The 22,218-nt window shown below is 40.7% G+C and overlaps 1 protein-coding gene across 6 annotated transcripts in view; it reads right to left on the reverse strand.

Annotated features, from left to right (window-relative positions):
• Positions 1 to 6,796: 6,796 nt before the first annotated feature.
• Positions 6,797 to 22,218, reverse strand: part of AKT1 (AKT serine/threonine kinase 1) — a 74,848-nt gene continuing 59,426 nt past the window's right edge. For all 6 annotated transcript variants that reach the window (XM_074908788.1, XM_074908790.1, XM_074908791.1 and 3 more), the window contains 4 exons: positions 21,861 to 22,075; positions 13,677 to 13,764; positions 8,811 to 8,913; positions 6,797 to 8,104 (listed from right to left, as the gene is read on the reverse strand). In XM_074908788.1, the coding sequence (XP_074764889.1) occupies positions 8,025 to 8,104; positions 8,811 to 8,913; positions 13,677 to 13,764; positions 21,861 to 22,075 (486 nt within the window). In that variant the 3' untranslated portion in view covers positions 6,797 to 8,024. The remainder of the gene's footprint in view (positions 8,105 to 8,810; positions 8,914 to 13,676; positions 13,765 to 21,860; positions 22,076 to 22,218) is intronic.

Below are 22,218 nucleotides of genomic sequence, written 5' to 3' on the forward strand. Positions count from 1 at the left end.
TTAAAACTCAATAGGACACATGTTCTTTTCTTTGGTTAGGCCAGTATTTCATGCCAAAATGCAGCAGTCAGGATTCTACAGGAAACCTGAGGGTGTAGGTTTGTTTATAGAGACCATGTGAAGTGGTCCTGTAGGTTTGGGTCAGATGCTAAAATTCAACTGACCCAGCTTCACTACATTAATGAATTGTATTATCCAAAATAAGATTTCATTGATAGAGTACATCTCATACATCGACCCCTCAAGTCAAACACTTGGTTATCTTCAGTATTTTACATCTTCTAGGAAACTCACCACACCCAGGCCAGTGGCAGGCACAGTCCTGACCCACCCCAGAGGCTGTGGCCAAGGCCTTCTCCCAGTCCATGTGCCTCACCAGATAGTGCTGGTGGGAGAAGGAAGGGCTACACCATAGGCTTTAACTGCCATACCTCCTCCTGCTCATTAAATCCACACTTGTCTGAGAGACCAAGGAAAGTGGGTCTTTTACCATTTAGAAAGGAGCTTAACTGTATTGGGTCTCTGAAGTCTCCAGAGCGACCCAAGGGGCATCCAGCATCAGGAGACCGCCCAAGAGAAAATAATTTATTTTAAAGTAAGAGACATGTCAGTTTGTAACACACCCTCTATAAGGGACTACAGAAGATCAGGAACAGGGTAAGGCAGCATAAAAAAAGAATGGGAGAAGGCAGGGGAGAAGAGGAGGAAGAAATCCTTTGTTTCTTGTCTGCTGGGAAGAGCCAGGGGATGGAAGAAGGTGTCATAAGGCAAAAGGCAGAGAACTGCACATCAGACAAAACTGACTGAAAACTGGGAGAGGGGACAGAATAGAGCAGCCTGGTCCCTACAGGTAACACCCAGCAATCTGCATCCAACCTCCATGCAGCAGGGAAGTGAAAGCCCACCTCCATGTGCCAGCTTTTTTTCTGCTCCCAGGAGAGATCTGTGCTGCAGAAAAAAGACAGATGGCATCGCCATTGCCTGTGCTCCTGTGGGGGATTTTTCCATATGGGGAGTTGGAAGCTTCTTTGTGCTGCTACAGCCTTCCTCTCCAGCAGCCCTCAAATGCTCGGGGCCTCCACCAGTCTGCGTACCCGTATCATATGCTCCTCAGACGTGCACACATGCATCTCAGTACTGTGAACATTTCAGCTGAACCCATTAGAAAAATAGCTGCCTTTATATCTAGGGTTTTCTTCATGTTTGAAAAGTATCCTTGTTGACCTTTCTAGTCACATGTGGATGTGGTTTTTTTCATTAGCAAGAGATTGCTAATTAACGCTGAGTTACCAGCAGTGATCTGAAAAGAACGTTGACATAACTGTTTTGCAGAGAGGAACCCCAGACAACACTGTAGCACTCATACACCGACTTCAGTCAGTCTCGGTGCCTTCCTATACTCCTACCTCTGACGAAGTACAGGTGTGGCAAGTTTCTCAGTTACCTGGAAAAGCACTGGGCAGCCTAGGAAGCATCACTCTCATCACAACCCAGTGAGCTGTTTACTAGAATTAAAAAAGAAAAATAATCCATTTTAAGTAACACGCAGCCACCTTTGATCTCCACTTCCTTAACAGCTGAGCACAAGAGCACAGAAAGTAAAACTCTGGAAAGGTAATGTGATTTCAAGTTTTACAATCAAGTAAAGGGAGATACTAAGTTTAATCCCTTTATCTTAGTTACACATTAAATTTACAACCTCACCTGTGTAAATAAGTACATTTTGTTCTGCTTTCTTGTACTTCCCTTCCTCTGCAACTTTCCAGTCTGCAGTTACACCAAGCTACCTTGTTCTTTCCACTTTGTTTTTACTCAGTTTCATTTTATACTCATTACTGGACTGTCAGCAGGTATTCCTGTCTTCCTGTTTAGTTTCATTTCCCTCAATAATATCAGAATAAGGAACAATTGCAGCAGCTGAGCATATTGTATGGAAAGCTTACTGTATGCTGCAACGATCTTAAGAATAGTATCACTCCATTTTTCATTATTAAAGTTCATTTGGGGGCTTATGTTTTGATCTTTCTGCACATCCATAAAGCCTTTCAAAATAATTGGAGCAATTTGTCAAATACATTAGAAAAGTTCATTAGCTATTTAAAAAGAAAAGTCATGCAAATGCTGTATCATCTCCAGGCCTGTGTGTGGGAAAGGGTGTTGCAATTGTTCTCCAAAGTCAGATCTGCACTTCACTGAATTAAGAATAAGCCAGTTTCAAGAGAAGGAGCCTCTACAGCGCAGACCTTGCCCTCTGCCGTGCTGGGGCTCCTGACCAAGGCACTGCTGAGATGTGGCGAGCTGCTGCACTCAGTTCTGTCAGGAGACCGAACTCAGTCTGGCATTTTCAACAGCAGTTGACAAGCTGGAAGCATATGCCAACCCACGGGGTACAGCTGCACAGCTCCAGGTACAAGCCACCTTATGGGAGCTGGCAGCTCCAGCCTCCACTAGAAACAATTTCTGAGTGACTTGTGTTAGGTGAAAAGAACATTAAAGGAATCCATTTGGGGCATGAAACTGGAATAGAAGAGCTGCAGCCACCAAAACCAAGCAGAGATGAAAGTGCCTGGTAGTGATGCTGTTAATGTGTCACCAACAGCCAGAGGATCTTGTTAAAGAGTGCAAGTCCTAACACAAAGCAGACATCATCCTCCACCCGAAAGAGTAAGTATCACTCAGGGTTTTCTGTTCTAATCATGCCAGGAGGAAACCTAGAGTGTCCAGCCTGCCTGCACCCCTCTCCAGCAATGCAAGGCCAAGTGTTGGTGTTCCTGCTTTAGAGGAATGTGCTGACAACCTCCAGGTCAGTGACAATATGCTACAGCACACTGTACTCTTCATATCCTAAAAAAATCACTTACAAAACTTACAATGCAGTAAAACATGTATGAATTCAACAAAGATACATACTTTGCTTAAAACAGTAACTGTAGTGAACTTGGGATGACCAGGGCCAATGACATAAAAGAAAGTGAGAAAAATGCAGGATTTGTACCAGAAGCATCTCAAAACAATGCTGGTGCTGTCACCTAGACTGTACGAAAGTCGTAGACAGGTTGTGTCAGTCTGGAAGTATAAAGATGACAGAAAAAAACCACAAACAAACAAACATGAAGAACCTCCTTCACTAAAGCACATGCTCTCAAATCCAGGAGCTAAATCATTAAATGGACTCACAGACTAGTTGAGGTTTGCAGGCATTTCTGGAGTTGTCTAGCCCAGTGCCCCTGCTCCAAGCATGGTCACCCAGGCTTCCCCCAAGGAGTTCAGTTTGTCCCAATTACTGTACTTCAGTAAGATGAAGCAAGAATAGCAGTACTGGTTTTGGCATTTTCCAAAACAATATAATGTTTAAGTATATATTTTATGATCATTTTAATCCAATTTAAATTAATTCCCAGGCACTATGCTGAAGATCACAATCACTATTTTTTGTTCTGATATAGGTTTTCCCAGTAATACAAAGCAGTTTTCAGGCTAGCAGCATCAATAGTGCAAGGAAACAGGTACAGTTGAGTTTACAAATAACTAAAGATCACAATATTTGGGGTAGGGATCGTGTCCTGTTTCTGCAAAGAAATTTCACTCTTTTACTCGATTATAGTATCTTCTGTGGGGTGAAAGTTATGTATTATTTTAAAAATGTGCAGAATTAGACCCTCAGAATTCAGAAATTACAGCAACTGCTGTTGGGTGTTATCATTATCTTCTTGAAACAAAATCTAAGACCTGATGAAGATGCAAAATACAAGCAGATACAGTCATATGACAGAAGACATGAAGAAACAGTGTGGAAAAATTAATAAAAATGGAATCTTAGCATAGACCAGGGTTACATTTAACACAGGAAGAAGTTCATAAAGTCCATTCCTAGAGAAATAGGTAGTGAGCAGTAAGACGCAGACAACCACGTGAAGCAGTGCTTCAGCGAAAGAGAAACAGCACTGAGCTACAAGCACACTGAAAAACTATAGAGGGAAGTAGTGTTTTCACATACAAAGTCCTTGATCTGGTCCTCAGGAAAGAACCCACCATGCTCAAAAAACTGAGATGGTGATAGCAGAAAATTTAAAAAAAAAAAAAAAAAAAAGGAGGAAAAAAGTGGCATGCAGGGACTACTGTAACAAAATGGTTTTGTTTAAAATTATTTCAGAGACAGAGCAACTAGTCATCACCTGATTAGAATGCAACATATGTTCCATTAGACAGAGCTACCAAACGTCTGTACACTCAGCGGCATTGGGGATAATAAGCTCCCATTTGCTATAGGCACTGTGTGTTCTTTTCGTTTTACTTCTAGTGGCAATTAACCTCCCTGTTATTAAGAAAATTGAGCTAAAAGTAGAAGACAAACACTCATTTGCAACACTGAAGAAACAAGATCCTTTTACATTCGCCCATTTCTTCAAATGTGTTTTTACCTCTGAAGCTCTTTTAGATACAGTAAAATAAATCAAACCTCCCCCCTCAATTACCATTTCCCCAACTTCTCGGCAGAAAACCCATCAGCTCCCAGGCACTTCGCATGTCTGGGCTTCTCTTCTGAAACTCCTTGGAGTTTCATTCCCACTATAGGTTGTGACCTCTAATTTGGGACCACCATTCTAAACCCTGCTACTGCAGATAAAAATCTGACTTAGTATACGCTCTCTAAAATAAAAAAGGGCATTTTCTCTGACAAACATTTAAAATAAACTCCACAAACAGTGGGGTTAGTATGAATACAGTATTCTTGTACTGAGCATTTAAATGCATGTAAGCAATCCAAAGTAGCAAACAAGAAAATTCACCCCCAGTTAAAGCAAAGATCATCCAATTCAACAAAGGAAAGTTTTTACCCTCAACCCTGCAAAAACTATGGTACTTTGTTTCTCATGTGGAAAATGAGGCACAAATTCAAATAGCAGCCGATACTCGAGGCCTGCATGAGAGCAGTGCCCCAGCTGGAGAGCACAGGGAGGTACCTGCTGGAGGGGTGAAGGTGTGGGAAGAAAATGTTACTGATTTGTAAAGGTTGGGGGTTTTTTTCAATTTTCCTCCCAGCCTGAGTTTACAACCCAATTCCTGGGCTTTAACATACCTACACTACCAGTGTCCAGCACGTGGGATACACCACCTTTGCTGCAATGTGCAACACCAGAGCAATCTGTCAATGCCAGCAGGAACAATGAGGAGGTTTTGGCTGTACAGATAGAAAAGTTTGGGGGGGTTGAACTAAAAGAGCTAAAGGAACATACAAGATTTAAGCAGTCTCTGCATATATGGTATAAAAGCAATTCGATGTGAACGAGTCAGGTCAGAGTTTTGTGACAGGATTTTCTGTGCTAAATCAAAATTTAACACATTTTATGTTTGCAGGCAGATATTTGTAACACCAGTAATCATTCAATTATAGACAACAGGCAAGGTGTTTTGAATAATCACAGGCAAAATGAGGGAAAACAGCCAGAAGACCCTGTATTCAGGTGTGGCCCTCTCAGAGCTCACTGTTGATAACAATAGTAAGATTCCCAGACTTTTCTGACAGCTTTTTTAAAGTTCCATTTCAGATATGGGAATTAAAACAAAAATCCATTAGCAACAAATGGCAGAAAAATACCGTTCTGAGACAGAATTAGCCTCAGCAGAACCACCGGGTGCATGTCTGTTTCCTGCATTTGAAAGACCAGCTTTTCCTGGGGCAGATTACAGTAACCTTTGCTAATTCATGTTGCCTATATTTGGATGTACAGAGTGGGTTAGTTCAGTACTTGTCAGGGCTTGTAGACTTGCAGAAGAGTTCTTTGGACTTCGTCCCTGGGCTGGCTGGAAACTCAGATGAAGGCTTGGAAGCAAGGAAGGGAGAGCAGTTAGAACAGGACAGGCTGTCCAGCATCGGTCTCTACAGAGACACAGAGCCCTTCTTTCACCTTCCCTCCTTGCATAGAGTGTGCAGTAAATTGTACTGGGAATTAGAGCTTATTTCCTTGAAACAAAAAATGGTCTAGATGTTTAATGGCTTACTACAGTTGCAACTTCTGTGCTTAGTTTGAAGCATACTGCAGTTGTTCTTGGACATTTTTGTATTTTTCTCTGTATTCTTGTTTGGGAAGGGACATTCCAGCTTGTATAACTACCTCCTAAAAGCAATATTAGTCCCTAGAAAGGAAATGCAATATTATATATTGTACGCTGGCCCAAGTGACTGGAATAGAAATACCTTTTAAGATTAGGGCCTCAGTAACACAATCTCACTGGCATCAGGAGGACAGCAAAATGAGGCCTGTCCTCATTCACCTCAAGACAAACTATTTCTGGCACAGAGTGTATTTCTTGTAACATACATTTTCCAAAATTATCTTTACATAAGGATCAGCACAGAGATGAAACAACTGAGGAGGGGCAGAAAAGCCTAAATCCCTCAGTGATACACACATCAAACTCAAGAACTGGAGCAGTTACTGCATCTCTACAAATTCAGAAGGCTCCTAACACGAGAAATAAGAACCTAACTTGTTAAAGCAATTTTTATTTAAGTAGTTGGAGGGAAACTTCCATATAATGAGGAAAAATACTAGAATTGAATGTCATTAAAAAAAAAAAGTCAAGCTGATGGGCTCTCTGTGCAAACACAGCAGTTTCTGATGGAAAGGGGAAGTGAGGGTTTTCATAACATACTCCCTTTCAAATAAAAAAATTAAATGCTAGTTAACTGCAGTACATGTCATCATTTTTTATACAGTCAAGAGAATGAAAAACAAAAAAAAGCAATTTAAGAGAACACGACCTACAATGGAATAAATTCATTCGCAGCAGAGACAGAGTAAGACTGCTTTTATGAAAATTACAAAGAAACATGATACAACAAAAATAGGGTGTGGGGGATTTTCCACTAAGATTAAAAATGAAAAACAAAAAAAATTCACTTTTGAACACCATTATTATTCAAACACATATGAAGTTTCAACCTAGTTTTCTTCTTATACATGGGAAACACTGTTAAAGTGAATCTTCAAGAGTGAGAAGGCACCATGAACTGTTGGCTGATACCTTTAATGCACACTCAAGAAAGAAGAAATGATCTGGCATGATGCAAAAAATCATTAAGTGTTTATATATATTCATATATCTTTTCATAAAAAAAAGCGGAAACAAGTCATTACTTCAGTGCCAAAATGTATTTTGTCTGGCTGACTCACTCATTAAGATGATTTCTCACTTAGACCTGTATGGTATTTTTATACAGTGATGAAAGTGGGTGATTTTGCACTGTTGCATTTCATATTAGATTGGTAAATCAAGCGTCTTCTAGGTTCTGAGAAGCCAATCCTATGAAGTATTCCTAAACTCTATGCAAATGGAATAATTAAATGCACTGTCTAGAATGGAATACTCATCTGTATGACGTGGCAATTCCACTGGATTCATTTTGATATGTAATGTCTTGTAGCAGATGTTATAACAAAAATAACTTTTGCTTTTTGATTTACCTCACTGAGGCCATTAATGCTGTTCCTATAGTTGGTTTTCTGGAGCTGATGACACTTCACTGCTGTCCAAAATGAGTTTGAACCTTAACCCTCCAGAGTTTGTTCACTTTGTTGCTTATATTATTGCACTAGCTACTAAAGTCTTATATCTTCCTATATAAATCTAATTGTTCAGAGTGCAGATTCTATATTTAGATAATGAACTGTATGAAATAAATAAAATAAGGGGATTTTCTGGTCAGAGTTGCTGATATGTTGAATACCTTAATTATTTCTAAAGTAAACAGTTTTGGTGTATATTCTTAAAAACCTATGGTCATTCAGCATAAAAGCCTTGACGTAATACTTTAAGAATGGATTTGTTTTCCTTCTCAAAAATGCATCAAAGAATTGTTTTAAATACAGAATCTGTGAGGCTTCCTACAAATTCATCTAAATCGTAATACAAACACAGTTTGTAATTCAGATAATATAGAAAGTTCTCTAGTGTCCATTGAAGTAAGGTCCCCAAAATGCAGTCTGTTTTGTTTCTGAATGGGAAAACATTGCAAAACGTTAAGCGGTTCCACTGGCTGAATAGGAGAACTGAGGAAAATGAGGTCTTCTCTCGTTATCTACACAATCCATGCTGTCATCTGAAAAATGAAAAAAAAAAAAACCAGTAGAAAACATTTGCTACCTTTTTGATTTTTAGTAAGCAAACAACAAGATAATGCATAGTAAAGTTAATTCAGAAAATTTCACTGTTGCCTTTTTATTCTACAACTTGAAAGGACAAAGAAACGGGAGGTCTTAAATCTCACCCCATTAAATGTTATAACACAAGATCCTGACCGTTGTATGTAAACAGTTGTTCAGATGTCCATTTAAAACTGCTAGGAGCTGCATTGCTTAAATTCACACTCGGTGTTCTGAATTTCTGGCAATTACTATTTCAGAGCATCAAATGTGCTCAGTTACCATGAAAAGAAAATATATTTTGATTGAATATGGACATTAGTCCACACTCAATTGACTGCTTGCATACACACAATGTGTGTGCAAGCGTACACCTGCAAAACTCACAAACAGAATTTTCTAGTGGGAAAGTGCAGATCTGGAAAAGACAACACTACAAATAATTTCACTGTCTTCTAAAACAGATTTTTCATTTCCCAAACTAGCAAGACATGTGGAAAGTTTCACATCAATTTACCAACTTCTTGGTCAAATACATTCATGGAAAACCAGCAAGTTTAAACCGATGTTTTTTCACAGGGTCTGAAGAGACCAGGTAACATTGCAGCAAATTATTTCTGATGGTCTGGAGAACACAGTGGGAAACATTTAGGAAAACTTTACCTTGGTCAGGAGGAGTGATTGTTATCATCTGTGCTGTAAATTCTTCATCAAAGTATCTTGTATCTGTTTCAGATGTAACTTGTGGCTTAAACAGAGGTACAAGCTATGAAAAGCAAAAAAAAATACCGTCCATTTACAGGTTCTTGCAGTACTGTTTGAAACGGGTAGAATTTGAAATAGACTTACAAGCTATAAGCGTGTCTTCTCCTACATTCCTAAAATAAGTTTAAAAAACACCAGTCCATAAAGAAGGAACCCTATAGAGTAAAAAATACTTATGTAGGTGTGCACTTCCTATTTATGGGGAGTTTAAGACATTTTGTCTCTAGGATTTAATTGCACAAAGAAAAACCTAGAATCTTCAAATAATAAATCACATGCTTACAGAGGTTTAAAAGTAATAGTATATACTGGTTCCCCAACAAATTATATGGGGAACCAGTATATACTATTACTTTTATGTTTTATATACAAATTATATATCTGCATCTAGACAGATTTATGCTTGAGAAGGTTGAAAACGAGTGAGACACTCAGTGATACCAAACTGATCAGCTAGACCCGCCTATCACCAACAAGGGGTGAAACGTTCACCAAAAAATTTCAGCTGCAGAGCTACCATGCTCATGCAGCTTTGACTGCAACTGTGCTGTAGGTCTGACCAGCCCAGGGGAATTTAGTCCAAGGCAGAAGCAACGTTAAGCTTTTATACTGCTGGTCCCCAAAAGCAGCTTGATACCAACTCTGAACTTAGAAAATCTGGAGTGCTTACAAAAATACCCGAGCACACTTAGCGGGGAGCATCCTCTTGTTACACCACGAGGTGCACTATTTGGGTTTTATTCTTGACACTCGCTTGGGCAGACAGGCTAGAAATCATCCATGTGTACCTAGGCAAGCTCCAGCAAGAGGAACTCCAGATGGAGCGGAGCTGCTTGACTGGGGCTGGAGGAGAAACGCGCCTGGGAAGCGGAGTGGCGGAGCTGGCTGCATACAGATGCACGGAGTTGGAACACAGACAGTTTTGGAGGGCAGTGGAGCTGGGATTCAGACCTCGCTCACCTCCCCACTGCACGGTGCGGTACAAACAGCATGTCAACACTGTTCTTAGCCCTCCCACAGGGGACATGTAATAGCTCTCAGCACTGGGCTTCAGCTCGCCCACCACTGGGGTTAAGCATGGCCATCTTTTAATAGCACAGAGCCACACCAGGCAACAATTCAGGAGCGTGATTGAGGAAGTATACGGCTTCCAACCTGAAACTGCAGGGAAAGGTTTACCCAGGCAAATGGTAAATTGCTCCAACTGGAATTAAGCAGTGACCCCAAGACTTGCACTTCTGCTCTGACAGAAATAAGACCGACACTGACAGAAATCACTACCTGGAAAACATCAGCAAATCATGAACGTACAAAATACTTCTTCCCCACCCCCTTCAGCTTAAATCTGAAGAATCATTTGCTTGGCAAGTTGGTAAATAAGAAAGCACTAGCTTCAAGCTCCCTATTGGCAGGATCATCTTTCTGATCTGTTTTGAGAGCACCTAATAGAGTGTTGTCCTGTCTTATAAACAGCAATCCAATAAAGCTCCCTCATCTTCAATGTAAAGATTTTAAGAAATGTCATCTACACATATGGTAGTATTTCCAAACACAAAGAAACATTTACTGTTTAAAAATCAATCATTAAAAGTTAAGGGACATAAAAATTCTGTTTATTATAAGAGAGTACAATTATAGTATACTTTTTTTTTAGTAATGATCCACTATACCCAAGGATGGCTTAGAGGAGCCTGGCAAATGTTCCTGTCAAAAAAATTTAGATCCTTAAAACTGGTCTTTATGTCCTGAATTTAAAAAGGAAAAGGAAAGAGGATATCCCAAAGTCACAAGTCACTCTGACCCTTACCGTCCTCCTGAAGCTACTGAAGGGGGAATGCTTCACATTTTCATGTTAATAACACTATTCTCAATCAAGTCACACCAACATACATGTAAACACCCTGTTGAGGATGAACATTCCTTCTTTCACGTTTTAACTCTATTCTCTTTCTCCTTATAGCAGTTTTCTGCCTACTCCTTAAAGCGAACCTTGGTTTGTTTTTGACAAGCTGTGCGTGCACACGTGTCTGAAGTTCTATCTGTCCTTTTAAACTAATGGTGGTTTTGGCACTCGCAACACTCCCAGTTGCTCTAGCTTGCTGTGCGCAGCGCAGAGTGATTTAGGACTTGGGCATGGCAGCAGACACCTGAACTATGCACATCAGAGAGACTCGGAGCAGCAATCCTAAGTCAGAACACACGTGTAATGGGCTAGCGCTGCCTGTATCATTTTCCCTTTTATTTTAGTATCTGTTAAAAGCAATTTGAGACAGATTATGATGCACCCACAAGACAATTTCACCCCCACCCCCCAGCTGTCAAATTCAGAATGTTAAGCTGGAAACAGAGGGGAAGCTGCAGAAAGCTATAACGCTGGCTTTACCAAGCAAATATGCTGCTTTACTAAAAAGCTGTCACTGCAATAGCTCTGCAGTTCAACTGGCAGAAAGGTGCCACCTGTAGCCTCCCACTGCTGCAGACCAGCATGATGCCCACAGGCTTGTTGGTTTAAAAGACAAAAAAGACCAGAAAAGAAGATGTGATTAAAATGTCATTGCGAAAGTTTCGCTTGTTGGTGGGCAAAATACTGCCAATTAAACTGCAGCACCTTTCTTTTCACCAGAGACAAATAACAACACTCTTCCACAAGAGTCTAATGAATATTTTAAATTCTTAGGACAATCCCAGTTATTCAAAACTCCTTATAATTCAAAGCAAGGCTATGTTTCCAAAAAGCTTAATTACAAAGTAAGTGTTCTCGATTACCCCAAGCCTATATTCATAAACATATTCACCGTTATCTGGAGATAGTAGGTAACCAAGCTTAGCATATAAACACCTCTAGGCAGCTGACAAAATTCAGCTTTTATCTGTGAGACTGCATTTCAGGTAAATGCTGCAAGATCCTCTTTGGACCATCCAGAACGTAGGCATCAATTACTCAGAGGCTTTTTGAAATCTCTTCATTTGCACAGCACAGCTATTTCAGATGAACATGCTAATGGGACAGGAGCAAACCAGAATCCTGAAAACCTCCTTGCATATGTCAGGGTCAGATACAGTCTCAATTAGCTCACTGTTTTTGCCAAAATATGTATCATTGGGAATTTCCTAGCAGTTTCTACAACAATCTGAGTCAGTACTACTATGGGACAATTTATGAAGGCTTTCTCAGTCCTGGATACATAAATTGCCTCCAGCTTGTAGGATTTGTCCTCCATTCAGGGAATGAGGACTACTGTCAAATAACTTCACTGAAGACATTTGAACCCTGTTATCAACTTTTTACCTTAAAATACCAAAACCCAAAGTATTCAGCTTGTTAGCTGGCTGAAAATGGGGACAACTCCCTGTTTAGAACAGTAATTCAGATATACTTTTTACATTATACTGAATAAACTCCACGCAACTGCCTCCTGTTCGCATGACCACATGAAGCTCTCTCTCAAGGGATGCTTTGAAAGGACAGAAGTCTACACTCTATTTACACTTTCAAGGCACAAAAACTTATTTTATGATTTTTCAGTTCCCCTTAGCCACACCAAGCTGTGAGGAAGTGAAAGAAGAAAAGGAAACAGAGCACTCTTTGTCACTGTATACAGGCACAGGACAATTCTCCCACTACAGTATGGAAACCAGGGGTGTAATGCTCTATTTTTTTAGGAATACAAACTTTGTTAATAGTTCACTGTATTAAGTTTTACCAAAAGAATTCAAAGAATTAAAGCTCAGTTTCTGCTAAGTTTCTTACCTGCTCCCACCAACCAGAGGGAGAACTAAACTGTATTTAGAGATCAAATGAGATCTGATTATCACGGGTGGCTGCAGGGGGAAGGAGAGAAATCAGAAAAGGCTGGGATTGAGTGAGATCATGTGGCACCAGTAGATGGGCGCCTTCAATCACCACTCCCATGTTCTAGTTAGCTGCATTTCACGTGAGCATCATGGAAACTGTGTCTGGTGAGAATCAAATGGGAGAGGACAACAGCAGATTGCCCTGAGAGCATGAAGCAGGGCATCTTGGAGGAGTGGAGTAAGTTATTTGTGAATGAAGCAACAGTGAGGCAAAGACAACTGATGAAACACACTCATATGGAAAGTGCTGGGCTCTCTGACTTCAGTGGCTCCCACTGGAAAGCCTACAAACTCAGTGAGTCACAAGGAGAACCAATGAGAAATACCATTAAGTGCAGACACTTCACATCAGCCCTCTGTCACCAAAAAAAAAAAAAAAAGTATTAGGCTGGGATTGATGTAAAAGCCTACACTTCTCTGCACTTGCCTATTCAGTCTAATTTCATCATTCAAGACAGGAAAAATACAAAGGGAACAAACAGCCCATCTTCCACTACTGCTTCTAGGAAGTTTTGCTTCAGGTGCTCAGAAACCAACAATAACTCCTGGGCTCACAAGGGATATATCATTTGACAGCAAGGAATGGCAACAAGAATTCACAGGAAAAGCCATTTTAAAAGCCTATATACTGTCTAAATTTGGAAGCAATTCTGGTTACATCCTACTTATTCAGACACAGAAACAAGTATCTTATTGAGAGATGCTCCTCTCAATGTGAACAAAAGGCTTTGCTTCAGAAGTAATCTGATTACAGTATTTTAAGAAACATGCAGCAATTTAGCCTTGTTAAAAACAATTGCAAACCTCTTCTGTGGAGGGCTTCTGTGTACCTTACTGAGAGCAACAAAATTTGAAACATTCAGTATATTCACAGCTACAATTCACCTTGGGAGAATATTGTATAAGTACCTTTTTCTCGTATACATCTTGCCAAACAATGCCAGCAAAGAATTTGTGCTGCATAATCTCCTTGGCATCATCAGGACCGCCACCTAACCTGTTTGGGGCAAAATAAGTAATTAAATGTTTGAATACAGTTATTTTTCTCATACATTTCTTATTAAATGGTAGTGAAGAAATTCTGAGTTTATATAATACGTTTGGGAGCAGTTCTACCATTTGCTTCGTATTTGTTTTTTGAGCAAGGGCTGCAGGACAGCTTATTGTAGGCTTCAACACAGTTCCACTAAAAGACTTGAAAACAAACAGAATTAGAATAGAGGTCTCTCTTAAACAAACAAAGGGGGGGGGGGAGACGAGACGAATTCAAAAGACCTGCCCTTCAGGAAAGATGCTGTTGTAGGGACCACAGCAGATCCTGCTAGTAAAAGGTCTGAGCCACACAGCCTTCTCTTTCTAAATTAACAAGTGAAACAAGTGACTGCCCCTTACAATTTTCTCGACCAGAGTGATGCCAGCAGTAAAACTGAATTTGATTGTGAAGTGTACAAGAGGCAAGGTTTTTTAAGACAAACTGATTTATGCAACCTGATTTAAATTTCCATTAAAGCAAACAGTTGACAATTGAAGTGATAATATCGTGTTGTATGCAAATCTTTCCTCCTCGGCTTCATGAAAGCACAAAGACTGTTTTATTGTCTTAAGGTATATCAAGATAAAGCATTATTATTCCAAAATAAAACTGTCCACACAGCTTATAGATGCAATCAGTTTAGTTGCAGTCTTGAGCTAACAGATGCTTAAATTTTGCTGTGGAGGTTAAAATGGTCTCTAAAAGGTTGAACCACATCTGCAAGCAAAGGCATGCACTGAGAAAACAAAACACACACTGAGTAATCAGCAGGATACCTACTTTCAGGTAACAAGGTTAAGATGATGCTCAGGATTTTAAGTACAAGAGGTGCCACTATGTTCGTCTCAGCTGACCTCTAGTATCTGCCTGTTTTCTGATTCTTGGTGCCACTGGCAAACTGAGATATTATTCCTGTTTTAAGAGCTTGGAACAATGGCTCCACAAGCGCAAGGCTAGAGCTATACTGCTACAGAAAAGAGGGCCAAGGACTGTTCTTTTAACCTGAAGACAAGCTGCCTGGTCAGGCTTCATGTGTGCTGCACAGCAGTTGGCCCTGAATCTCCTCTGGGCCACATGCAGTAACCCTGCAGCCCTAATACATGATTATCTGGGGAGAGAGGGCAGGGATTTTGGTACAGAATATCAGAGACAACGTGAAGGCTGTGCTTAAAGCCCACTGAACTGGTATTTTTACAGCTTCAGACTGCACTGCATGCTCTGGGATGTAGCTTAAAGACATAATATTGGGACAGCACTGGATGATTGTTTAGCACGGAGGAGTCAAATACAGGGACACTTCATCCATACAGCTGGCTGGGAATGAATCCTGGTGTGGGCAACCCTCTCAGCCATGCCCGAGCACTTGTCTTCAGAGAATGAAAGCTGGCAGAGACCACAGAGGTGCCTGGCAGTTCAGCGTCCATGCCTGCTTCCCAGCCCTCTTCTGTTTAGTGGCACAGCAACCTAAGGAGTTTGCTCCTTCACATTCCTTCAGGAAATGTGCAGTGTAACAGGGAACGGGTCCCCAGTCTTCCAGTAGAAAAGTGTTGACTGATGCTCTCCTTCCCCAGGTAAGCGCTAAGACCAAGCCTAGGTTAGGTTAACCTTAGAGCCCCACAGGCCAAGCCAAGCCAGATGATGGCTCTCCCATCTGCCTGGCAGCATATTATACAGCTGCAGAGCAGCCTGGAACAGAGACAAAACTCCAGGGCAGCCTGGTAAGAGACAAAGTCTGTGAGTAATCATCTCTCAGCTGGCTCCCCACAGGTCTAGAGGCTTTGCCAAGCCTCTACCAGGCTCCTTGCTTCCCCAGTGCAGATGATGATGATGGCCAGCGAAGAGGAGGGTGGAGTCAATCCTCTTTATCCACAGATGTCAACAGACTGCACTTCTGCACAGAAGTTCAGGAGTAACTGTGAGCTAAGAAGAATCTGAATCGTGTTTTGCAGAAGCATGTAAGAAGGCTGGCTGGCTGCAGCCACGTACAACTGCTTTGGAGAATACGGAATCTGGTATGAGCCTTTGTTCCATGAAGGGCAAACACATACTCAAGGAAATGCCAAGAAAAACCCAGATGTTTTACTTACCTTTAAAAAAATCTGTACTATTAAACAAGACTATTCAAAGTGAATGGGAAAACGATAGAAAACTCATATTTTGGATATGGACCTTTCAGAATTATTATGAAAGGACCTGCTCAAGGAGAACAAAATTAAATCAGCAACAAATGTAAAAATCACGGTTAAGTACCATTGAGCACTGAAAGAGCCACAGGTTTGTCTTTTGTAAGGACATGCAACAACTGAAAAAAAATATAGCAGGAATAAAAAGTCTTGAAAAGATTCTTGTACAATAAGAGCAAATTCTGTGCATTTAAGTCTTCAGACAGAACCAAAAATAGTATAAATAGGACTTAAAAAGAAAAAGCTACTGAGATTTACAGTATACAAGGAAATATAACAGAAAGTGTAGAGGCCAAAAAGTAATTAAAAAAAAAAAAAACAAAACAAAACTAAGAAAACCCTCAAAACACAAACTTCTGTCTAAATCGGTCTCCTCAGAAAATACCTGCCGAACAGTTCTGTTTATTCATTTAACTTCCATCTGTATTTGAGAGCCTTTGTTTCTGTATTTCAGCTAAATCCCAAGGAGAAAATGTATTAATAAAGTGCAACATCAATATTAAACTGAAACAATTTCCACATTTTAAATTTTTTATGAAACTGTGTACTGCTTGCAAGTTCTTTTAATCATTTAATGACAAATGTCTGTGCTCCACAAATCAAGGGCAATCAGCTATCATTCCACAAATAAATAATGTGCAAATATTTTTAAAAATTTATGTACTGTAATTTCTTTAAAAATATATATATATAATAAAAATATAGTGTATAAACACACAATCAACAGTGAAAGTATTATCACAGGCCAGAAGATTGCAATTATTGGATCAAGGGAAAAATATTGTTTCTCTAACTGTCCTTGTAAAAGTAACAGTGCTCAGCACCCAAGTCCATTCCCAGCTCTTTAAGAAAAAACCCACAAACTTCTAGTTTTATAGTTAAAAAGTTTATGCAGTAAGGACAGCCAGACTCCAATACAGGAACAGGCAGCAACCTCCTTCCCTCTGCCCTGCCAAACAATCCCCTTCATGAGCTCATGCATCACCACATTAGGAGCCACAATACAGATTCTGACTGTGGACGAACCCTCATCTAGAGAAACTGTCATACTTTTAGGTGACAGATTTCTGCTCTTTACAGAGTTGCACACACACCATCCTCATATCTGATGAGATGGTCACAGTTTCAGGCACCACTTCTATTGCCATTCTATACCATACGAGTTCTCTGACTCTCCCCTGTCCCCAAACCTGGTTCTACAACAGTGCAGATATACCCGCCAGGCTCAAGAAAATCAGCTCAGCAAAATCTATTGGTGTTCACCAGCTCAGAGCACACAGATGCACATTTCTCTTTCTCTGATACCATCAGGATGGAGACTAGTAACTTATTTTACTATGGTCCTTACCTTCAGAGGCCTCTAAAAGCCACAGGAAGGATTTAGGGACTGCATCTGCAGGACTTTCCTGTGACCAGCACTATCAGCATGGAGAAGCTCTGGCTGGCTTTGGGAACAGCACCATTTGATTACTCCAGATTTGGAAGGAAAAGGCCACATTCTTCCCAAAGCCGTATCTAAACACACAGTCTTTGGGGGTTTTCTTCTCAGTGATTAAGACTTTTGGAAAGCCTAATGCAACTCCTAGCTCTTGGCTGAGTTTTACTTCCCTACTTCTTCATTAACCACATGCGTGCAACACAAACACACCGGATCCAGTAACACTGGAAAAGGTCCCACTCCCCAACATTAGTAACCACAGAGGAGTCATGTTTGAAGATGCTGAGGCTTGGAAAGTCTCTTAAACTACCAATTTCTAGAAAGCTGGGGAAAAAAATCTCATTTAAATTTGCCTTTTATGTTTTCCTCAGCTTCAATTTAGATCTCTTATGGGTGAACTGCTTGAGTTTGTTCAAGCTCATTCTTAATAGCTTTGGACTGAACCGATTTAGACTAAAATTATCATACAGAACAGCTAAATCTCAGTCTACCTCAAAGCACTTGGTAAAACATGTACGAATACTTGATGAGCACTCTGCAGTTCAAGTGATACCCAAGACACCAGAGTTGTCTGGAGACAGAAACACTTTTGTACTCAAGAGACACAAATTTCAGAGCAAACATAAGACACCTGTCATGTGTGGTTTCAAAACTCTGGACGCCCACAAGGCATGAAGTCTGCTGCCTAAGAGGACCAGCTATTCAAGGTTACCTCCTCCGACCTGCCACCAGCTAGCTGGGACCATCTCCAGGCCCCTGCAGTCCCCATGACTGTCACCTCTACCTCTTCCAACTCTAGCAGCGGCTGCGTGGGCTGCAGACCTAGCTTCTGTCTGAGAGCAAGTTTGCTCAAGCCATCTACACTTCCAATAGCAGAGCACCACAGAGGACAGAGACATACACTTTAACTACAAATCACCCCCTTTCACGAGGGCAAAAAACCCAAGCAGCTGGTTTTCATGCAGATAAAGGCTTGATTGACCCTGATCCTGAGCATCTGCAGCCAAAGTTGCACTCTGGATGTGGAAAGTATCACCATCGCTAGAAAGAACAAAGTGCCAGATCTCTGTGTGGCTGTAAGGACTGATCACCAGTTCCCGTGACCACCTTGAGAACTCCGGAGCCACAACTACAACTCTGTGAAGTCAGTAATTCTTTTAACAGGCATTTGTGAAATGCTGTATCTTCTTCCTCTCATTCTTCCTGAGTGGCAAGGTCCAACAGCACCGCAGAAGACAGAAGTAGACAAAGCAGCTTGTGACAAACCCCATCTGAAAGAAGCTGAACAACCCTGACCTATGACAGGGAGCACTAAGGCACGTAGTGAAAACACATGATCAAAATTCAGATGAAACCATCCTGAAGTTCTCTCAAGTTTAAAACCTGCCAAGATTCAGAGCTTGCAAGACACTCTGCTGATGACAAACCCACCCACCCGTCTAAACTCAGCCCATTTACATGAAGCGCTCTGATCCATGCCCTCTTTCACAGGTTGCAGTCTCCACAGCCAGAGAAAAAGTAATAAAAACTTTGCTGTTTTATGTGTGAAAAAATGCTGATTACCTCCTTCCATTTGATATATGTCACAAAGCAGCGAAGGAGAATTTCAGGTCACATTAAAATTAAATATTTGCAGGACAGATTTTTTTCTTCTTGGGAAAATTAGTGCTCACATTACAAGATTAATAAACTTAGATCAATCCCAAAAGAAACTTCAAAGTTCCTTTTCTCTTACAAAATGGATTTTATATGACCCAATTTAGGAAACAGCCATGATTAAAAGCAGAATGCAATTTATTGTTCTTCACATTTTCCCTAAATGCATGGGAGTTTGAGATGGAACTGATATTACTGAATGAAGAGCGCTAAGACTGCTTCTATAGATCTAGCTCAGGTACAAGTCATTTTAAAGATTTAATTCACTGATGCAAGTCACTATTCCCTAGCTCCTTGATATTTAACTTAGAATGAATTTCAGTGGCAAGGATATTTTATCAACCTTTTTTGTTGTTGGGTTTTTCTGAGGATTTTACAGGAAGGGACAACATCTCCCAGTTTCATTTTTCTCATGGTTTCAGCTGTCTCCTCCATCCCACTCTGAAGTTCATCAGCAGTTACTAAATGCTGCCAATTCTGATGTTTTCTGCCACAGACAACATTACAATGACACCAACTTCTGTCCACCACTGGGCTTTGTGGAAGAGGAGATTTCTGCTGAATTACACAGTGGTTCCCCAAAGCATCATCAAGGGGCTAATGTCAACCAAATTATGGCACATTATTTAACTTTTCCATTAAATGTATTTTTGTAGCTATCTGGCTGTTTTTCTTCAATATGGCTCAATGAACACACTATGAGTCAACTACCAAGTATGCCAGGCGCCCACCCCAGCATGCAGACCACACAGGAAAAAGAACATAAAACTACAAGGCCAGGACTCAGGACTCCTACCACTAGTGCTTCCAGCTCAGTTCTTCACACTGCCTGAAACACCATGAAGTGCAGGGGATTTGCAGAATCACAGCTTCAGTTAACAAGTTGGGGAATAGCGATTGGTGAGAAACCAGTATTTAAGAATGGTCCATGATCCAAAAAGCTTGGGAAGCACTAGTGTAATTAGCAAGCTGCAGGCATGTGTGCAGGCTTGTCTAGTCTATAGTTACTGCTATCAGCAGCATGAAAAATCATCTGTCCAACAGATCAGAGCATCGTTGGTTCCAAGCCTGCAGAAGATACATGTGAAGAAGTGGCTATTTGTATAAAATGAGCATATTGTAGAGTAATTATCGGCACTGGGAAAACCTTATAATTAGAAACAAGTGGGCGTTCTTTGTTTGTAAACAAACTGCATTTTGGTTCATCAGAGATGCTCCTTTAAGAACAAATTACAGCAGATGCTGCTTGTGTTTCCCGTGATTGAAAGGCCCCACCTGAATAAGCTACAAAAGGGTCACAATTGTATTTAACCCAGCACTTTCCTGGATAGGAATCCTGTTGGCAGGGCCTGTGACCACACTCGCAAAGCACAGTGCCTGGGGGGCTGCTAATCACTTACACAATCTTCTCCTGGGGGTTCCCTGGCAGGCACCAGGTTCAGGACGGCGTCAGGTGCAGCTGATGCCACCTAGTACAAGGCTGCCCATGTTCCTGACTACAACTGTTCCTGGTTCTCCATCTCACCACTAAGTTGAATCCTCCAGTAGTACAAATTGTGGATTTGCATTACAAGCCCTCTCAACAGGATTTTCCATTAAAAACAGTGCTGGAAATAGCCTACAGTGATGACAAAAATCCTTGCTACAAGTATCCATGTACTGGCAAAACCCATTTTCCTGCTATGTGCATGCACACACACAGACTAAACAATCATCAGAAAGCAAACCGGAATACTCTGCTTATACCTCACATGAAAGATTTCCTACTTGGGGCCCATTTACAGTGGAAGGTTCAGGACAGGAGATCAGGGGCAGAGTAACAATATTATTTGTTTTAAAAATGTCTGGGTTGACAAGATGGCAGGTTCTTAAACTGATGTTTATCTTTGTGCAGAGGTCAACATCCTTTTTGGATCTTGTTCTGTTTTCTGCTTGTTAGCCATTAAGGGCTGGGAGGTTTTCATTTTCTTTTTTCTGTTTTTAAATCAAGGGCTAGTTTTTAAATAATACAGCATAGCAAAAAAACAAAACAAAACAAAAACTAAACAATAGGAGGAAATAGGAAAAGTAGATTAAACATGGTATAAACTCCACCACAAACATGGTACACCCATCACCACCTACTGTCCAAAGCAGGATGCTAAATTACTGGCACAGATTTAAACAAAAATTCAGAAAACCGACAGCAACATGAGCTGGGACAGAAGGTGAAAGCATTCAGTGTAGAGCATCTTAAAACCCACAACAGCCATTGGATTTGTTATGGCCGGAGGTAGGGTTAACTTGCTTTGTCTCAGGCTATAGCTTTGCATTAATGGCAGCCATCATATTTTGAAGTTCAGCCTTCTGATCACAGCTGCTTCATGTCATTATTTGTGGTGCCTGCTCATGTTAAAAGTTAAAACAAAAATGAGTAGGTCCGCTTGCTCCATCTGGGTGGATGATCATTTTGAATGGATTAGAAACAAAACTGCAATTTTGTCTGAAATACCTTCCTCAATTTTAAATAAAGAAAAACAGCTGGCATGCATGCATGCAATACTGCACAAATAGCCATTTGTGCAATACCATTTTCAATTGTTTTCCAATGATGGTGATATGGGCATTTCATACAGCAGCAAAGAAACAGTCACTTTTAAGTCACCTGTCTTGAACATAGTCCCCTTTCATGCACAGCACAGTTATGAACTTTGTGAAGACTTTAACAGAGGTTTTTTTCCTTTTGTAATTTTTTTCTGAGAGCACAAGTGCTTAGAAGTGCAACTATTACACAACAGTCTCACCTTTGCTTAGGATCTTTCTTCAGCAAACCTGACAAGAGAGATTTTGCTTCAGGTGACAAAGTGCGTGGAAATCTAATCTCCTCCATAAGGATGAGTTCAAAGAGCTTTTCATGGTCCTGATTGTAGAAAGGGAGCCGGCCACACATCATTTCATACATCACAACTCCTAAACCCCACCAGTCCACTGCACGACCATAGTCATTATCTTCCAGCACCTGCAGAAATGCAAGGAAAAGGCTTTAGAAGACATTCCCAAACTAGGCATGAACACAGAACTTGAGAGGCAAGATTTACTCCAGCAAGTTCATCTTTTCACATGTCACAGCCAAATCTACCAGCAGAGTATTTGCAGAAGATC

Source organism: Athene noctua, chromosome 6, assembly GCF_965140245.1.
Source record: "Athene noctua chromosome 6, bAthNoc1.hap1.1, whole genome shotgun sequence".
In the NCBI taxonomy this organism is placed as follows: domain Eukaryota; kingdom Metazoa; phylum Chordata; class Aves; order Strigiformes; family Strigidae; genus Athene; species Athene noctua.